Source organism: Tiliqua scincoides, chromosome 3, assembly GCF_035046505.1.
Source record: "Tiliqua scincoides isolate rTilSci1 chromosome 3, rTilSci1.hap2, whole genome shotgun sequence".
Classification (NCBI taxonomy): domain Eukaryota; kingdom Metazoa; phylum Chordata; class Lepidosauria; order Squamata; family Scincidae; genus Tiliqua; species Tiliqua scincoides.
The window spans coordinates 44728047-44745619 of record NC_089823.1 but is presented as its reverse complement, the minus strand read 5'-3'; the positions used below and the strand labels follow the sequence as shown (position 1 = coordinate 44745619).

The 17573-nt window shown below is 44.3% G+C and overlaps 1 protein-coding gene across 1 annotated transcript in view; it reads right to left on the bottom strand.

Moving 5' to 3' along the window:
- The window catches only part of GPA33 (glycoprotein A33), a 31797-nt gene extending 15985 nt beyond the window's left edge, over positions 1 to 15812 (bottom strand). Inside the window, exons 1-2 of the mRNA XM_066620673.1 lie at positions 15659 to 15812; positions 45 to 196 (exon numbers count right to left, since the gene is read on the bottom strand). Coding sequence (XP_066476770.1) covers positions 45 to 196; positions 15659 to 15701 — 195 coding nt within the window. The 5' untranslated portion in view covers positions 15702 to 15812. The remainder of the gene's footprint in view (positions 1 to 44; positions 197 to 15658) is intronic.
- Between the last annotated feature and the right edge of the window lie 1761 nt (positions 15813 to 17573).

Below are 17573 nucleotides of genomic sequence, written 5' to 3'. Positions count from 1 at the left end.
TCTCATAGCCACTCAGGCATAAGTCACACATGATGATCGCCTACCTCTGTAGCCACTTTTGTCCAATAAACGATGTCGCCCTTTTCGGGGGTAACAGAAGTTTGAAAAGTGCAGGGAAGTGTGGCATTGCCTCCTCTTTTCACTTCCATTTTTTTCTTGGGTGTTTCTACCTTGAGACTGTGAATAGCTGCCACCACTAAAATAAATAAATAAATAAAGAGAAAGCAAAATGAGAGGGGAAAAAAGGTAATTTTTAATGAGAAAACCATCTTGCACTGAAGCAGGTTTGATCAGACACTACTAAAGTGCTGCATAAGGCCGTGGTATGTTTCTGCAAGAATCTCACTCACCTGTTTGCTCTAGGGCAGGGTTCTCAAACTCCTTACCTTGGCAACCCACTGCATCATCCACAGTGGTTCCAGGGCCTGCCAAGGTCAGGAAGCTGAAAGGTAAAATGGTGTGTGACCTGTTTCATTGGTCATGCCACATTGTTCAAATTGTGTGTCAGAATCCACCAGTGGGTCATGACCTGATTTTTGGATCAGGAAGCTGCATGATGTGGCCAATGAGGTGCTAACAACTAGGATTCCTCAGAAGCCATTTCATACTGGCCTTCAGTCCACATGATCCAATTTGATTTCTGTGTTTGTCTGGTTTGTCCATTTGTTTCAAAGTTTGTCTCAATCTCAAAGTTTTCGTACTGTATGCATTGGTTAAGTATTAAGTAATATTGTTTTCTGGCTTTAGTTGTTTTCAACCATTTTCAAACATCATGTTTGTAATGAACAGATATTGGTTTCTGAACTTATAATCTAAAGGTGGTACATAATAGAGTGGGGGGCCCGTATCTGTGCATTTCTTATCAGCGGTTTCTGTTAACCGCAGATTGAATCTGTGTGCACCCCACACGCCCCCTCTAGAGGTGAAGGGACCTGGGCTCCCCTCACCTCCGGAGGGTATTCTGAGCCCCACAGAGACTGAGTACCTCTGCCAATGGCCTCTGCGGGCCTCAGAATGACTTTTTAAAGAAATAATAATAATTTCTGGTTTTTCATCAAATCATAGTTTTCTTCTTTAAACAGTCATTTAAAGTCTTTAAACAGTCATTTAACAGTCACCTGGCCACTGGTAGACGCAAGCGACCTCTGCGGGGCTCAGAATACCCTCCAGAGGCAGGGGGAACCTAGCTCCTCTTGCCCTTGGAAGGCCGGGCTGGACCATCCCTGGATATTTGCAGTTTCAGTTAACTGGGGGGGGGGGTGTTGCAGAACAGAACTCCCAGGGATACCAGGGCGCACCTGTATGTCCAGTAGGTGCACAAAAACACCAATACAGAAAACAGCTCTATGACCTAGTGGTGCACAAACTGACCATTCTGTTTCAGCACCTGGAACTTTTTCTGAAGGTATATACCTGTGCTCTGAAGTCCCCTGACAAGGATTTCAAAAGCAAACAAGATTATTTTAAATGTTTTTTTAGTTTTGGGCCTCAATGGGTTAGTGCATCTCTGAGAACATTTAAATGCTCTTCCCTTGAGAGTTTGCACCAGATCATGAGGGAGCAAGAATGCAAACACCTCCTGGCCTTTGGTATTTCCTTGGCCCTTCTTGCTGCCACAACTATAAAGATCACTAAAAGAGAAATTCATTTGTGGGGTTCTCAGGCCCACAGACTTCAAGAAGTTTCCTGACGTGTTGCCCCAAACTAAGTGGGGCTTTCTCAAAGGAATGAAAAATCTATGTACACTGATACCCAAAAACTCACACCAAAGTATCCCACTCTGCAGCCTCATAAACCATAAAACTACAGCAAGTATCATTGATAGAGGGTAATACAGGATGACCAGGGTAATGTGCCATTAGGGCAAATCATTAGGGCAAATGCTTAAAAGCTTAATAGGTTAAAAAGCCACACATTTTCATTTAGGGAAAATGCTTAAAAATTGAAAACTGGCAAGCTCTGCTGAATTGGCTAAATGTCAAGGTCGCTCTTGGCAGCATAACAAGGCATCTAGCAAGAGATAAATTTTAGAACATATTCCCTTTGAAAGTAAGGGGGAGGCGGGAGCACATAGGAGGATACTGGGAAACTCCTGCCATTGAGGCTCTCTGTTTGAATTGCAAACTAAAACAGATAACAATGAGCAGAAGAATGCCCATCTTAGCATTTACAGTTTTAAATTATTATTCTTTCATGCTTTTCAGAGCAAAGGACAGTCTTAGCTAGAAGCCTTATATTAAAACACTGGAAGAATTATTTCAGAACACAGAAGTCTCACAGAAGTGCCAAAAATATCACCATGTTTGCATGTCTGTCAGTTATTCTTCAAAGCTTTAAATAGATATTGTCCTTAAAGTGTAACCAACATATAGTAGCTATTATAAGTAAGTTTTAACTGTCTGATTTTATTAAAATGTTTAATTAAATCATAGAAACACATAGCATGATGAAAGCCATTTCCAGTTAAAAAAAACCATTGTCAGTCTCACAGAAACAGCTTAGAAGGCTGTTTTGCTAGGTTCATAGACTTTGGAATTTGGAAAAGTTGCATCTCAAAGATAAAACTCTTTTTTGGCAGCAGTATGTGGGCAAGCCAAGATGTTACAAGCAGGGAAAACAAACATATTTGCAACATTGTAGTAAGGGAAAGCTTTAGTTGGCAGGCTGAAATAGTGTTTTTTAGCTAGCGAGATACAAACACCTATGAGACAGTTTAGAAAAGAATACATTTAATGAGATAAGCAAAAACATTCATGAGAAAGTCCCTGTTTGAGTTGTAACTGACATAGAGAACATGTAATTTGTTTAAAGGTAAATGAGAAATGGATTTCTCACTTGAAAGAAATCTTATATACAGTGAGAGTTTGGCTTGTTTATGTTAAAATATATGAAAGTTATATCACTCTACATCCCTTAAATGTACTCAAAGTAACAGGTCACAAATAGAATTAAGGCATAGAGTAAAAGCAAGTTCAAAGGACCTTGCTTAACAAAGGTTGGCAGAGAGACCCACAGTGTTTTGCTGAGAACAGGAGAAGAGATAAGGCAGGTGGCTTAGACAAGGCCATCCTAAAGGAGATGTATGCCAAGAAATAGATCTGAAAACTTGCCAAAAAGGTCAGTTCTGAATAAAATAAGGTTACAGTGCACTCTACTGGTTCTTGAAAACTATGTATGCCATATGTTTAAATGTATAATTTTGTCTTATTTGGAACCTGTAACTTGAAGCTCACCAATCAAATGTCTCTAAGGCTATCTACAGCCTATTAAGAGTTAGCCCCATCTATGATGTCAAACTTCAGCCAATGGGAAGTTCAAATCTTCAAACAAAGGACCCAAAATGTTATAAAGGGTCTGGTTAAGATTGACACATGCTCTCAGTGCTTTGGACAGGAGTCCCTTGAGACGCCTGTTGCTGGCAATGAAATAAAAGCTTGCAGACGATCACCCTTGACTACTGAGTCTTGCTTTTGAACCTTGCAACACCTTGCAACATCATAGCCTAAAGCTCAAGGAACATAAGTATAGGTAAATGTACCTGCCTCCAACAGAGCTTTAACTATAACTTTAACTATAAAGATAACTTAAATATGTTTTTAATCTGGAGAGTGGGAGAGAGCATAGAAACTTATCTTAAAAGCACTGAATTTTAATAAAGACATCATCCCATATCTGTGGGGGGGGGGGGTTCTGTCCCTCCCAAGCGGATATCGAAACTGCAGATATGGGGGAGCCCTATGTAAATAGAAGCCCCAGTGCCCCCCATGTGCCTGTTACCTTTGTGTGTGTGTGTGTAGTAGTACTTGAAGCATGGGTGTTTCTTGCTTAACAAAAGAACATTCTTGCTTCTCTAAAGAACACAACCTGCAGACATATAGCTTGCACGCGTCATGGAGGCGAATCAGAAAGTTAACAGGAAGCAGGACAGTTCCTGCTTCCTGTTGATGTTTAGTTACACAATCCTAACCAGGTCTACTCAGAAGTAAGTCCTATTTTGTCTAATGGGGTTTACTCTCAGGAAAGTGTGGTTAGGATTGTAGGTTAGGTTAGGTCCCTATCCTATCCAGTGCCGGTGCTGCTGTGCCAATGGGGTATGCACTGCTTTCTGTGTTAGGGAGGCAGTCACAGAGGCCTCCTTAAGGTATGGCAACATTTGTTCCCTCACCTCAGAGATGCATTGAGGCTGCATCAGTGTGGAAAATTGAATAGGATTGGGCCCTTAGTCTCCCTCTATGGAAGGGGCTATAGGCACGAATTCTTCAATTCCCATGTAAATGGATAGGCTATACATGTATAGTTAAGTGTATAGGATTAGAGACAAAAATCTCATATGTTAGGTTTCTCTTCTTAGATCTATTCTTTTTCATTTTTCTACTTTCCAGAATGGATGAGGCTGAATGTGTTGACTCACAGCAATAAAGTGCATTGGGGCTGTAAAAGGAAACAACTGAAGAAGGACAAAGTCCTTGAATCGTTAGGTCTTTATTAGTACCACTCCCAACTCACACCGGTCACATTTCTTTTTTTAATATTGCAGGTTCCACCCATCACCTCTCTCTATCCAATTTCCACAGGTACAGGCATGCCTTCTCACCTCACGGCGGGCCCCATCCAGCTAGCCGGATGATTCCTTATGTACAAAGGAAAAGTGAATTTGGTGTCAGTAGGCAGGGCTTAGATTCCATATCAGCACTTGGGTGCCCACAAGGCTTTTGTTTCCTGCTGTGTACATTATTATTACCGTATTTCTGGGGTAGTTCAGTTGTGCTGGAGAAACTGGTTCCTCCAGGCTTGGGTTCATAATGAGGTCATAAAACCAGAGAGAGAGAGATGCTCCAGTGGAAGTACAATGCAAACAAATATGCTTGCTTGCTTGAGAATTTTTTCCCCAGAAACGTAAGTAGAAAAAAAAACCTGTGCTCAGAAAACCCCGTGCACAGCAGGAGCCTATCAGAAAGTTGTATTTTTCCTGTTACCAAGGTAACCTGGAAGCCTCCTGTCCTCCTACCTAACTGGGGATTTTCCTGAGATAAAGACAAGGGGGCTTTATGAAGATTGGCTCATGGTGAAGAATGGCTTGTGGTGTTCCTACCCTTCTCCCTACTCTTAGGTCTTTCTCAAAAACATGGAGGCAGGAAATGAAAAGTAATCTAAGGCTGAAATTCTGTGCATGCTTACTAGAAAGTTAGTCCCACTGAACACACTGGGACTGACTCTTGAATAAAGGTGCTTTGGATCCAGATACAAAGCTGAGAACATAGGCCAAATGTGCTATTGGCATACAATATTCATGTTTGACTCTACATGTACTATATACCCAATACATGGAGAGAGAGTGGGGATCTTGTCAGCCAGTTCCACCCCTAATCTCTGTGTGCCAACTGATCCTGGCCCTTACCGTACATGCATAGCTTCTTTCATGCCTTTGAGAACCCTGATAGATTATAATCAGGATTCCTGATTGTGCAGTAAGATCTACACATGTACATGTACACAAATAGAAACCCAATTCTCACCTTCATCCCTATGTATGGATGTCAGAGTTAGGCACAAAACCTGCTGCCCCTCCCCTTTATATGTGCACATGCCAGCTAATCTGTCACCTGCTCAGAAGTCAGGCAGGCAGGAGACAGAAAGATAGTTACTCTTTGCATATTCGCTGCAGCTGCAGCATGAAGGAGAACGCTTTTGTGTTGCAGCAGTGGCTTTGCCCCTGCCCATATTCCGGTAGGTGTCCTGTAATTTACCAGAAGATAGAGAGGAGAGCAGCCTCTGCAATGGTCCATATTCTTTCCCAGGCCAATTATTTTAAAATCTCCAGATACCCCAGCTCCTGATGCTACTTTGAGGTGACACATTTGGCTATTTTAAAAGGGCCACTACCAGGAAGGAGAATGGACCACTGAGGCTGCTGCTCCCTTCCCCACTGCTAAGTGAGCCACAGGACATTTACAAGGTGATGGGGCAAAGCAGCCACCACTGCAGACAGGTGGGGCATGGCCACTGCAGACAGGTGGGGCATGGGTAACAGTGACTTGGGCCCTCAAGCCATGCTCCTTCAGTAGAGGTGGATGAAAACGGTTTTATTTTTTTCACAGATTTCAAGTGTTTTCTGAAGTTAGAAGTGCAGAAAGCATGTGTTTTTATTCCAAGGGTGCATTTACACCTCTACATGCATGCAGCCACATGCATGTAGAGGTATTAGAGAATACAGGCTGAGTATCCCTTATCTGGACTGCTTGGGATGGGAAGGTGTCTGGATTTCAAAATAGTTACATAAATACAATGCTTACTCTTACTCTTTTCACTGTTATGGGTGTCTGCTGGCCTCTGTGACATTTTTCAATGTCAACTTTTTTGACATTTACAGGTATACACCACAGAGCAGAAAACAGAACTTACAGCTTGTACCTGCACTGTATGTGGGAATGAGCACAAGACCTTCCAGTATTTACACCACAGGAAGTTTAAAAAAAGTCTTTGACAAAAATGTCTGGATTTTGGAATAGTCTGGATTTCAGATTTCCAGATAAGGGATAATCTACTCGTATGTAAAAGTGGTAGAGAATGGTTTTACTTTTTTGCAGATTTTGCAGATTTTTTTTTTAAACAAAAATGAGAAGTGCATAAAGCAGTGTTATGTGTTTTTATTTGTTATCACAAAAAAACCCCACCTCTACCTATCAACCTGTCATGTGTCACCAGTCCTGGGAGCAGGCCCAGTCACTAAACTCCCACCCCCACCTCCATGTGGCAGCTATATGCATGGAATGAACATTACTAAGGAGTACTTACAATGGGGGGGGGTGTCCAGATTATGTGGTAACCCAGATTATAACCCAAATTATATGACCAATCTGTCGTAACCCAACTAGCCAATTGGCCCACTTTCTGTGTCTTTTCTCATACTTCTTCTTGATGCATGAAGGCCTTCTCTCATACCATTATTTTCAGGCAGCATGACTGAGAATTACTTTTGTTGGTAGGGCAATATGAATAAGGGCTGGACTTATACACGTGGTCTAATAGTACAGTGTTGTGCTCTCCACCTCCAGGTCTGCTAGTTTAGAGCTTTCTGGACTGCCTTCCTCCATTACACTCAGAGGACTGATAGTTTAAGATCCAATGAGCAATGCTGCCACCAATCCAACAAATGTGTCAACCCCTCTGAAGTGCTTTAGCTAGTGACAGGGGCTAGCCTGGCATTAGGAACCACAGGGAGAAACAGCAAAGACGAAAAAGCTTGCAAAAACCAAGTTTTGCCTCAGATAACCCAACACCCACCAATTTGGGTTGAGAATGGTGAAGTTAGACATTTTTAATGAGATCATCCATTTGAAAGTCAAGAAGCAAATTGTACTTTTTTTTCCAATACCAGCTGTTGTAGATGAGATTTGAAAGGCCTGGTGTGCAAATCATGGCTTTAATAGGTTGCTTGGCAATGGGCATGCAGTGGGTTAATTTCCTAGGTGCCGTCTCTTTTATCTCCTCTGTTGTACTGATATTCTTTGACTGGCTTGTTGTAATCCAGTTTTAACACTGGAAAATCCTTCAGAACAAAGCATCATCCCTGCATTTTTCTTTGGGCTTTGACAACTCCCTGTTTTGTTAAATCCTGGCATGTCTTCTTCCCGATATATTGTATTTCTTTTCCCTTTACCTGTGATGTTCATGACATTACTATCCTCTGATGCTTTTTTTATCCTCAGCTGAACAAACAAGTTAAAATTGACTATACAGCTGAAAAAGTTGGTTTGGACCTAGAATAGAAAGGGAGAAGGCTGACTGAATCATTTTAATCAACAAATCCCATCAAAAATGGGAGGAGAGGACAGGGCTGTAACTAAAGGGGAGCCAGGGTGGGCATTGCCCACCCTGAGTCAGCAGTATGCCCACCCTTGCATTTACAGTGATGTTTCTCCATACTTATCCTTTAATTTTGCACACCAGTATATATACCTGACATAATTGCCCACGCTGAAAAAATAGTTGCCCACCCACCTCTAGAATTCTAACTACCGGCCTGGCAGAGGATAGTACTCTTTATTAAACCTATTATCTCCATGGAAGGATCTCAGATTGCCCAGGAACCAGAGGTGTGATAGAGGCTTACTTGTGTCTCTCATACCAGCTAGGCTAGGGTGAGGAGCTGGCTACACATGGCATGTAATAGATGTCCAAGGTCATAAGAACATAAGAACATAAGAACAGCCCCACTGTATCAGGCCATAGGCCCATCTAGTCCAGCTTCCTGTATCTCACAGCGGCCCACCAAATGCCCCAGGGAGCACACCAGATAACAAGAGACCTCATCCTGGTGCCCTCCCTTGCATCTGGCATTCTGACATAACCCATTTCTAAAATCAGGAGGTTGCGCATACACATCATGGCTTGTACCCCGTAATGGATTTTTCCTCCAGAAACTTGTCCAATCCCCTTTTAAAGGCGTCTAGGCTAGACGCCAGCACCACATCCTGTGGCAAGGAGTTCCACAGACCGACCACACGCATAAGAACATAAGGTCATTAAAACACAGAGAGAGAGAGAGAGAGAGTTTATGGGGCTAATTTTGAGGGAGAATTGGTAAGGAGAAAGGTAGGCAGGCTTAACCTTTTTCCTGCCCACCATTTTTCTGATCCAGATCTTCCCCATATGCCCTTTCATCAACTAGTGTCCCTATAGAACAGGGGTGCCGAAACCCCAGCCCGGGGGCCACTTGCGGCCCTCGGAGACTCCCAATCCAGCCTGCGGGGAGTCCCCAGTCTCCAATGAACCTCTGGGCCTCTGGAGAATTGCTGGAGCCCTTGCTTGCCCAACGTAACTGCTCTCAGCGGGAGGGCAACTGTTCGACTTCTTGCGTGAGCTGTGGGATGAGGGCTCCCTCCACTGCTTGCTGTTTCATGTCTGTGATGCAGCAGCAGTAGCAAAGGAAAGGCCAGCCTTGCTTTGTGCAAGGCCTTTTACAGGCCTATATTCATTCATATAAGTTCCATCTCTAATATATTCATTTATGTAAATTCAAATTTGAAATGTAAATTAGTTCATATTTTTCCCCAGGGCCCCCGACACAGTGTCAGAGAGATGGTGTGGCCCTCCTGCCAAAACGTTTGGACACCACTGCTATAGAAGGGTGAATTATGTGCTGGGGAGGGACCACTGCAGTCAGTGTAGAGTTACAGCCCCATCCGGCTTATCAGTAATGCTGGTAGTAGGTGTCTTTCTGTTGGTGCTGGCTGCCACAGAAGTGCTGCAAAGCACTTTGTGGCAGTGCAGGGAGCTGGAAAGGCTGGACCCTTCCTGCGCATACTAGCAGTGCAATGGAGACCTGCTGAAGCAGCTAAACCCAGAGCAGGGGGCAGTTCAGGGTAGTGGGAGGGTGGGGATGGGGTTGAACGGTGTGGGGAGAAGGTGGAATGAGAGGACAGGTGAGGTGGGTGGATCAGGGCTGAGAGAGGGGCAGGTTTGGCGAAACCCAATGCCCTTTCTGGGCCTGATCCACCTGCACAGATCAATGCAAACCTGCACCGGTGAGACAACTTGCACAAGTCAGAGGCTTACCCTAGGGTGAAAATGCCTCACAGGATGCACCATAGCCCGTGGCAGTGCCACTGCATCACTTCATGGGGATTTAGTTAGGATCAGTTGTGTAGCAGGAGGGGGGTCACAAGGATGCTTCATGAGGGGCAGCAATGCCGCCCCTGTTGCAGCCACTGAGATCCTGCCCCCCCCCATTCTCAACACTCCAGGCATGTCCAGACCTCAGAACATTCTGCAAATGCAACCAGAGTACAGCTCCTGTCACATCTGGAGGGGTACAGGTGGCGGCCCAGTCAGGGGGGCACTCCTTCTAGCTATGCTGCTGGTTAGGATCGGGCTAATAGTGTAGTTAATGTAGAGTACTGGCTAAGAGGGCCCAATCCTATCCAATTTTCTGGTGCTGGTGCAGTTGTGCCAGTGGGGTGTGCACCACTTGGTGGAGGAGCAGTCAGTGGGGCCTTCTCAAGGTATGGGAACATGTGTTCCTTACCATGGGGCTGCATTGTGGCTGTACCGGAGCTGGAAAGTTGGATAGGATTGGGCACTGAATCAGGATTTTCCCAGTCCAAATCTCACTTCTAGCATGTATTCCCTAGTTGACCTTAAGCCTTTTCAGCCTCAGCTGCAGTATGGGGCCCTTACAGGCTTGTTGTAAGTATTTCATCAAAATGATGTGAACCTTGGAGCACTTTGTTTACTCTGCCATGCCATACAAATGTGAAGCATAAACAAGTATATTTATGCTTGTATCTCAAGGGTGCATAAATTTTGTTGTGCTTTAGCACAATGACAATAAAGTTACTACTACTACTACTACGACGACGACGACGACGACGACGACGACGACTACTACGACTACTACTACTACTATGATCTGCAGTAAGGGAAGGGGTTAAGCACCCCACCCTTCAGATTCTTCCTTAGTTTGTTTTATTGTGTTTTACAAAGTCATCAACTGGATACCCAGTAAAAAGTGAGTGAAAAGTGAGGATGGCAATTCAAGAGAGGAGGGCTAGTGTGGAAGCAATTCTAGAGTACCAAAGGGGCGTGCAAGAATATAAGAACATAAGAAGAGCCCTGCTGGAACTGTCCAAAGGCCCATCCAGTCCAACTTCCTATATCTCCCAATGGCCCACCAGATACCTCAAGGAGCCCACAAGACAAGAGACCTACATCCTGGTGTCACTCCTTTGCACCTGGCATTCTCAGGTAACCTACTGGAGGAAAGCACTCACAGCACCCTAAAACTAATGCATCATTTTATAAGAACATTAAACAGAAGCTGTGCTTTTGTTTAAATATTTATCTGTAATGCCAGAAAGAAATGGATCATGAAGTGTCTCTTATGCATGACTGGAGGCAGAACAGGTTGTGCCTGCAAGTGCCAGGTTTTGGTGGCTCCCTAGGCAGAGCCCTCCCCCCCCCCCCAGGACTAGTCCAAGAGCTCTTGGTTCCTTTGGTAGCATGACAAATGCTGCTCCCCTTTACCCAATGATATACACCAGCCTCTGCTCCTCACTCTCCAGGGTTCCAGCTCAGCACTCTCCTTCCCTCCTCATTTCCTCTTCATCAATGTCCCCCTGTTGCTTTTCCAATCCAGGGAGAGGAAGGAAGGATAGTGGTGACAAGTAGGCAGACAGAGATGCCCTCTCCCCACCAACCTGCAGCTTAAGGTGACCACTTTAGTTGGCTTCATGAATGGGCAGGCCTTGGGCCCCTTGAGGGCTCCCAGGTCAGCAGATTTACTGAGCAGAAGCAGCAGTCGCAGTTTCACTTTCAGTGCCACTGGAGGATGCATTCTGCACTCATTTTCGTTATCAGCTGAGAGAATTGCACCATTACTGCAACAGGCTGCAGGCACTGGGCAGCCTGGTCTCAAGTGTTGTCTCTTGATGCCTTAGGCCAGGGGCGTCCAAACTTTTTGGCAAGAGGGTCATCTCTCTGACACTGTGTCCAGGGCCGGGGGGAGGGGCAAAGCATTAATTTACATTTAAAATTTGAATAACTACATAAATTTACATAAATAAATATATTCGAGATGGAACTTATATGAATAAATGAAGGTTTTGCAATAGCTTAAGGCCTATAAAGGCCTTGCACAAAGTAAGGCTGGCTTTTCCTTCACTGCCACTGCTGCATCACAGACATGAAACAGTAAGCAGTGGAGGAAGCCCTCGTCCCACAGCTCACATGAGAGGTCGAACAGTCGCCCTCATGCTGAGAGTAGTCATGTTGGCCAAAACGGCCAGGAGTCCTTGAGGGCTGCAAATGATTTGGGCACCCCGCCTTAGGCCCTCTGATAGGTCTAAGGCATCTCTTGGCATCTGTCTCTTGGGCCCTCTGAGAGGCATGAATCTGTGGCCAGTGCCTGGGTTGACCTTGATCTGACCCCGAGTCTGGTCTTGGCACCTTCCAGTGTCAAACTCAATACTGGTCATCTGATCAGTGTGCTTGAGCTTGATTAACATACATATATCTTTCACACACAGGCTCTTAAAATCTTAAAATCAAGTATTTCAGTAGCAGAATTCAATAAGTATGTTTTAAAAAACTAAATAAAACAAAAGCGAGGAAGGCACTGCAGCTACTTAACTGAGGGCACAATCCTAACCAGGTCTACTCAGAAGTAAGTCCTATTTTGTTCAATGGGATTTACTCTCAGGAAAGTGTGGTTAGGACTGCAGCCTGATTCATTGAATACTGTACACAAGTTTCTCATGTTGCAAGTGTTTGTATTTACTCCAAGTGGCAAGCCCATAAAAAGTTTGTGATAAACTCTTATGCATCCTTTTGCATCTTTATGCATCCTACCACGTTTTCCAGACTCACAAAGAGAGTCTGGTCCAACAAGAAGCTGACGGAACATACCAAGATCCAGGTCTACAGAGCTTTCGTCCTGAGTACACTTCTGTACTGCAGTGAGTCATGGACTCTCCGCTCACAACAGGAGAGGAAACTGAATGCTTTCCACATGCGCTGCCTCCGATGCATTCTCGGCATCACCTAGCAGGACAAAGTTCCTAACAACACAGTCCTGGAACGTGCTGGAATCCCTAGCATGTATGCACTGCTGAAACAGAGACGCCTGCGTTGGCTCGGTCATGTCGTGAGAATGGATGATGGCCGGATCCCAAAGGATCTCCTCTATGGAGAACTCGTGCAAGGAAAGCGCCCTACAGGTAGACCACAGCTGTGATACAAGGACATCTGCAAGAGGGATCTGAAGGCCTTAGGAATGGACCTCAACAAGTGGGAAACCCTGGCCTCTGAGCAGCCTGCTTGGAGGCTGGCTGTGCAGCATGGCCTTTCCCAGTTTGAAGAGACACTTTGCCAACAGACTAAGGCAAAGAGGCAAAGAAGGAAGGCCCATAGCCAGGGAGACAGACCAGGGACAGACTGCACTTGCTCCCAGTGTGGAAGGGATTGTCACTCCCAAATTGGCCTTTTCAGCCACACTAGACGCTATGCCAGAACCACCTTTCAGAGCGCGATACCATAGTCTTTCGAGACTGAAGGTTGCCAATACTAATGCATCCTGATTATGTTTAGGGTGAAGATACCACCCTTTTTCAACAACAGCTTTCCAGGGGGCATGACTCACAAGAGTTCAATAGCAATTGCTTTTCCTGGAATAGAGTTCAGGGAAGAGGAAAGCTACACTTGTTGAATTCCAGGTGACCATAATTTCTTTGTAAATTGCTTTGTGTATTTTATATTATACGCAGTATTCTGTGATGGCTGCCATAATTCAGTGCACAGTTTTGTGGAGTTTTAAGGTGTGGCCAAGCCAGCACTTGTCATCCTTTATTTCATTTCAGTTTAATCAACTGCTGTCCCAGAACAAGTCTTTGTGGTTTCCTGAACATATGCACAGGAATGAGATGCATGTTTTTGCATGAAAAAAGCCAAGAATTTGGTGACAGATTCCAGGACACTCTGTGTCACCTCACAGCACAATTATCAGCAGCTGATCTTGCAAACAGTAAAAAGATAGCTAGTCTGGAGGACACACCTTGAGTCCCCCATGACCTTTGTAACCATGAACCAAACTGTAATATTATTAACCATGCCACAAACTCCAATTCTCCCTGTTATTATTTTATTTTTGCAATTTGCCATTCACCATTCTGGCAAACTGTTGCCCAAAGTGGTGGGAATTTTCATCATGTATGATTGACAAATACAATAAGCCCTTCGGTCTGGAAACAAAAAACAAAACCCTGAATAACACTTCAAAGATATGCAACACCATTTCAAACAGACAGGACAGACTCAGGATGCATAATTTTTCTGACAACAATATCTTGTGAATACACATGTATTATCACAGTTAAGAAAGTCCCTCCCCCTTCAAATCTAATCTTAGCTATACTTGGATATTCTGAGGGGTGCCACAAAGGTACGATAGTTCAGTGTCACAGCACATGCATTGAATGTAAAAGGTTCAGACTTCAGGCCTTAGCATCACCAGTGAAAGGCTCTGACAGCAAGACAAGAAAGCCCTTTGCCGGTGACCTTAGAAAGTCCATTACTTAACCTAAGTACATCAATTTCTTGACTTTTATTGCTTTGCTTTTCAGCTGTTTCAATTATAACCACGCTTCAAATTTCATCCATGTACTTTCCTGTTTCATCCAATTTCCTCCAACCTTCCATGATGTTCAGCAATTTTCTTATTTTTATTTTATTTTATTTACTTCATTTATACCCCGCCTTTCTCCCCGAAGGGACACAAGATGGCTTACAACAATGATTAAAAACAACACAGTTAAACATGATTTAAAAACAAAAACACATTTACAGCAGCATTTACAAACAATAAAAGAAATTTATTTTATTTCCTTTTATTTCACTTTTGCATACATTTGCATGTGTTATGGGGTAGTTATTAATGTTTTTCACCAGGCAAAATAAATGTGCGAGTTAAATAAGGCTATGTTTTGACATCCATCCATTTTTGACTTTCATCCATGCTCTGGTCCCTAACCAGACAAAAGTGCAAGTTATTGCTGTACTCAGATTTTATCTGTTTTCGAGGCAGTGTCAGAATGTCCTCTCCAACATGATGTAAACCAGGGGTGTCCAAACTTGTTGGCACACATCATCTCTCTGACACTGATGGGGGCTGGGGAAAAAATTAATTTACATTTCAAATTTGAATAAATTTACATAAATGAATATATTAGAGATGGAACATATGATGAATGAAGGTCTTATAGGCTCAAGGCCTATAAAAGGCCTTGCACAAAGCAAGGCCAGTCTTTCCTTTGCTGCCGCTGCTGCATCACAGATGTGAAACAGCAAGCAGTGGAGGGAGACCTTGTCCCACAGCTCAGGTGAGAGGTTGAACAGTTGGCGGTGACGCTGAGAGCAGTTGCATCAGACCAACAAGGGCTCCAGCAAGTCTCCGGAGGGCCAGAGGCTCATTGGAGATTGGGGGCAATCTGAGGGCCGGATTGGGAGTCCTCAAGGGCTGCAAGTGGCCCCAGGGCCGGGGTTTGGGCACCCCGATGTAAACAAATTAGTATGATGAAAATCATGGCAGAGCAGTGTGCTAGGCTAGCCTTGCTGCTTTATAATGGCATGGTGTTTTTTTTTCTAATCTAGCTCTAAGGGGAACTGTACAGCACTGAAGTAGCACGCTATGGGAATCCACAGCCGCAAGGGTGTCATTTGAATAGATAAAAAAATCCACATTCAAAATATTCACAAGATGCCAAAGGCCTGGGGTGGGGTTGTGTGGCCTGTCCCTCCAAATTTCAGAGGTCTATCTCATCAGAGATGTGCTTTTTTCCATATTCCAAACATTTTGAACACAGATACAAGCAATAGCAATGGATGCAGTAGCAATGAATGGACAAATCATCTGTGCCAAATTACATCGTGTTATGGTTTAAATACAGAGAATATGCTATATCCCAGTAACAACAGTACTATAGTTCAGATAAGATGTCTGGATCTTGCACGACAAAATCCATAAACTGTGCAAATTTTTGCATTACAAGGCCCTGAAGTTTGTACTGAGAGAAATTCACAGAAACCAGATTTCAGCTGACCTAGTAAGCTATCTCCCTGTACATCTCTACTAGCATACTACTCGTAGGAGAATACTGTTACTCACCCACACTGAGCATAAAGAATTCAGCCCCCTTCTTTGACCGCATGTTGTCTGCTTTGCTTCTCCCAAGCCTTTCTAGGGTTGACAGATATCCAGATAATGGAAGTTTTATTTGAAGGCTGAGGAAAAAATAGCCAGACTCTTCCTCGTAGTTTGGACTCTGTTTCTCTACTGCCTTGCTTTGATCACACCCTTTGCTTTTTCACCCTTGCTCACCTCCCACTCCGTCTAAGGAGAGTGACAAGATGTGTCATTTGCAAGGACTGCGTTCTTAACTATCCTTCTCTGGTGAAAGGAAATGGCTGCACCTCTTTCATTTGCCCTACCCTCACCTAAGCAAACAAACTGTTCTTCCTGGTCTCTTCTGATGGGCAGGTTCACAAAGGAAACAGTAAATGAGTACATCAATACCAGTCCTGTACATTGCAGTGAGAAGGCTCTCACGCTGCTCCAGGCACTACATTTTAATATTGGTATTTGAAGGGCAGCGGAGCCATTAAAGAGTTCAGAACACTGTCCTTCGTGCTCGCAGTTATCCGTGGCATCCCAGTCTAATTTCTGTTCATTCTGCTACATTGCATTTTACCTTCAGTCTGCTACAGTATTTTGTTTATTCAGCACTGCTGCTATGTTGTGTGCTATTAAACATAGATTAAACTCACTCTCTCCACCTCGCTGTTCTACAATTTGCTGTCTAGGGGAATTTTAGAACAAAAAGCAAATTGCTTCTCTGATTCTGATGTCCTGGTTTGTCTTTACTTTCCTCAAACCAGCACCTGTAAGTTTCAGACATGGAGCAAAGGGTTGTGTTCTCTCATGCTCATCACTGGGAGACAATGCCAAATGCAACAGACACCCAGGGCCAGTCCAAGACCTCCTGACAGGGACTCTGTCAGGATTTTGTCAGGGGGTACAAAGTCTCTTTTGGGCCCCTTTGCAAAGGGGCAGGGGTGAAACAGAGCAGGGGAGGGTGGTGAGTGGAATGGGGGCAGGGAAGAGCAAAACAGGGTTGGGGGAGGATGGAAACAGCTGAAAAAGACTTTGGAGCCCAAGTCTACCCACCCATTTGGCATCGGCAGTTAGATACAGTAATATGGAAAACCAAATGCACTCCTAAGTCTCTCTAAAATCTTTTGAATATAGAAAATCATGCAGAAAATTAGCATCATTATATTGAGGCTCCCACCTGAATTCAAAGTGTCCTGTGTGTACCAAAACTTGCTTCTGGTGATGGCGACTGGCCTGGACGCCTTTAAAAGGAGATTGGACAAGTTTCTGGAGGAAAAATCCATTACGGGGTACAAGCCATGATGTGTATGCGCAACCTCCTGATTTTAGAAATGGGCTAAGTCAGAATGCCAGATGCAAGGGAGGGCACCAGGATGAGGTCTCTTGTTATCTGGTGTGCTCCCTGGGGCATTTGGTGGGCCGCTGTGAGATACAGGAAGCTGGACTAGATGGGCCTATGGCCTGATCCTGTGGGGCTGTTGTTATGTTCTTATGTTCTGCAGCAGCTGCCTCCCTGAGCACCTATACACTCCTTCATGGTAAGCAGATGCATAAACCCAAAAGCTACTGTAGCAAGCCAGTTTTCTCCCGGATTTGACACTGTGTCAAGGTGTATCATCTATGCATTCCTCGGCATTATATATCTGGACTTTCAGAAGGCGTTTGACACGGTCCCTCACCAAAGGCTACTGAAAAAACTCCACAGTCAGGGAATTAGAGGACAGGTCCTCTCATGGATTGAGAACTGGTTGGAGGCCAGGAAGCAGAGAGTGGGTGTCAATGGGCAATTTTCACAATGGAGAGAGGTGAAAAGCGGTGTGCCCCAAGGATCTGTCCTGGGACCGGTGCTTTTCAACCTCTTCATAAATGACCTGGAGACAAGGTTGAGCAGTGAAGTGGCTAAGTTTGC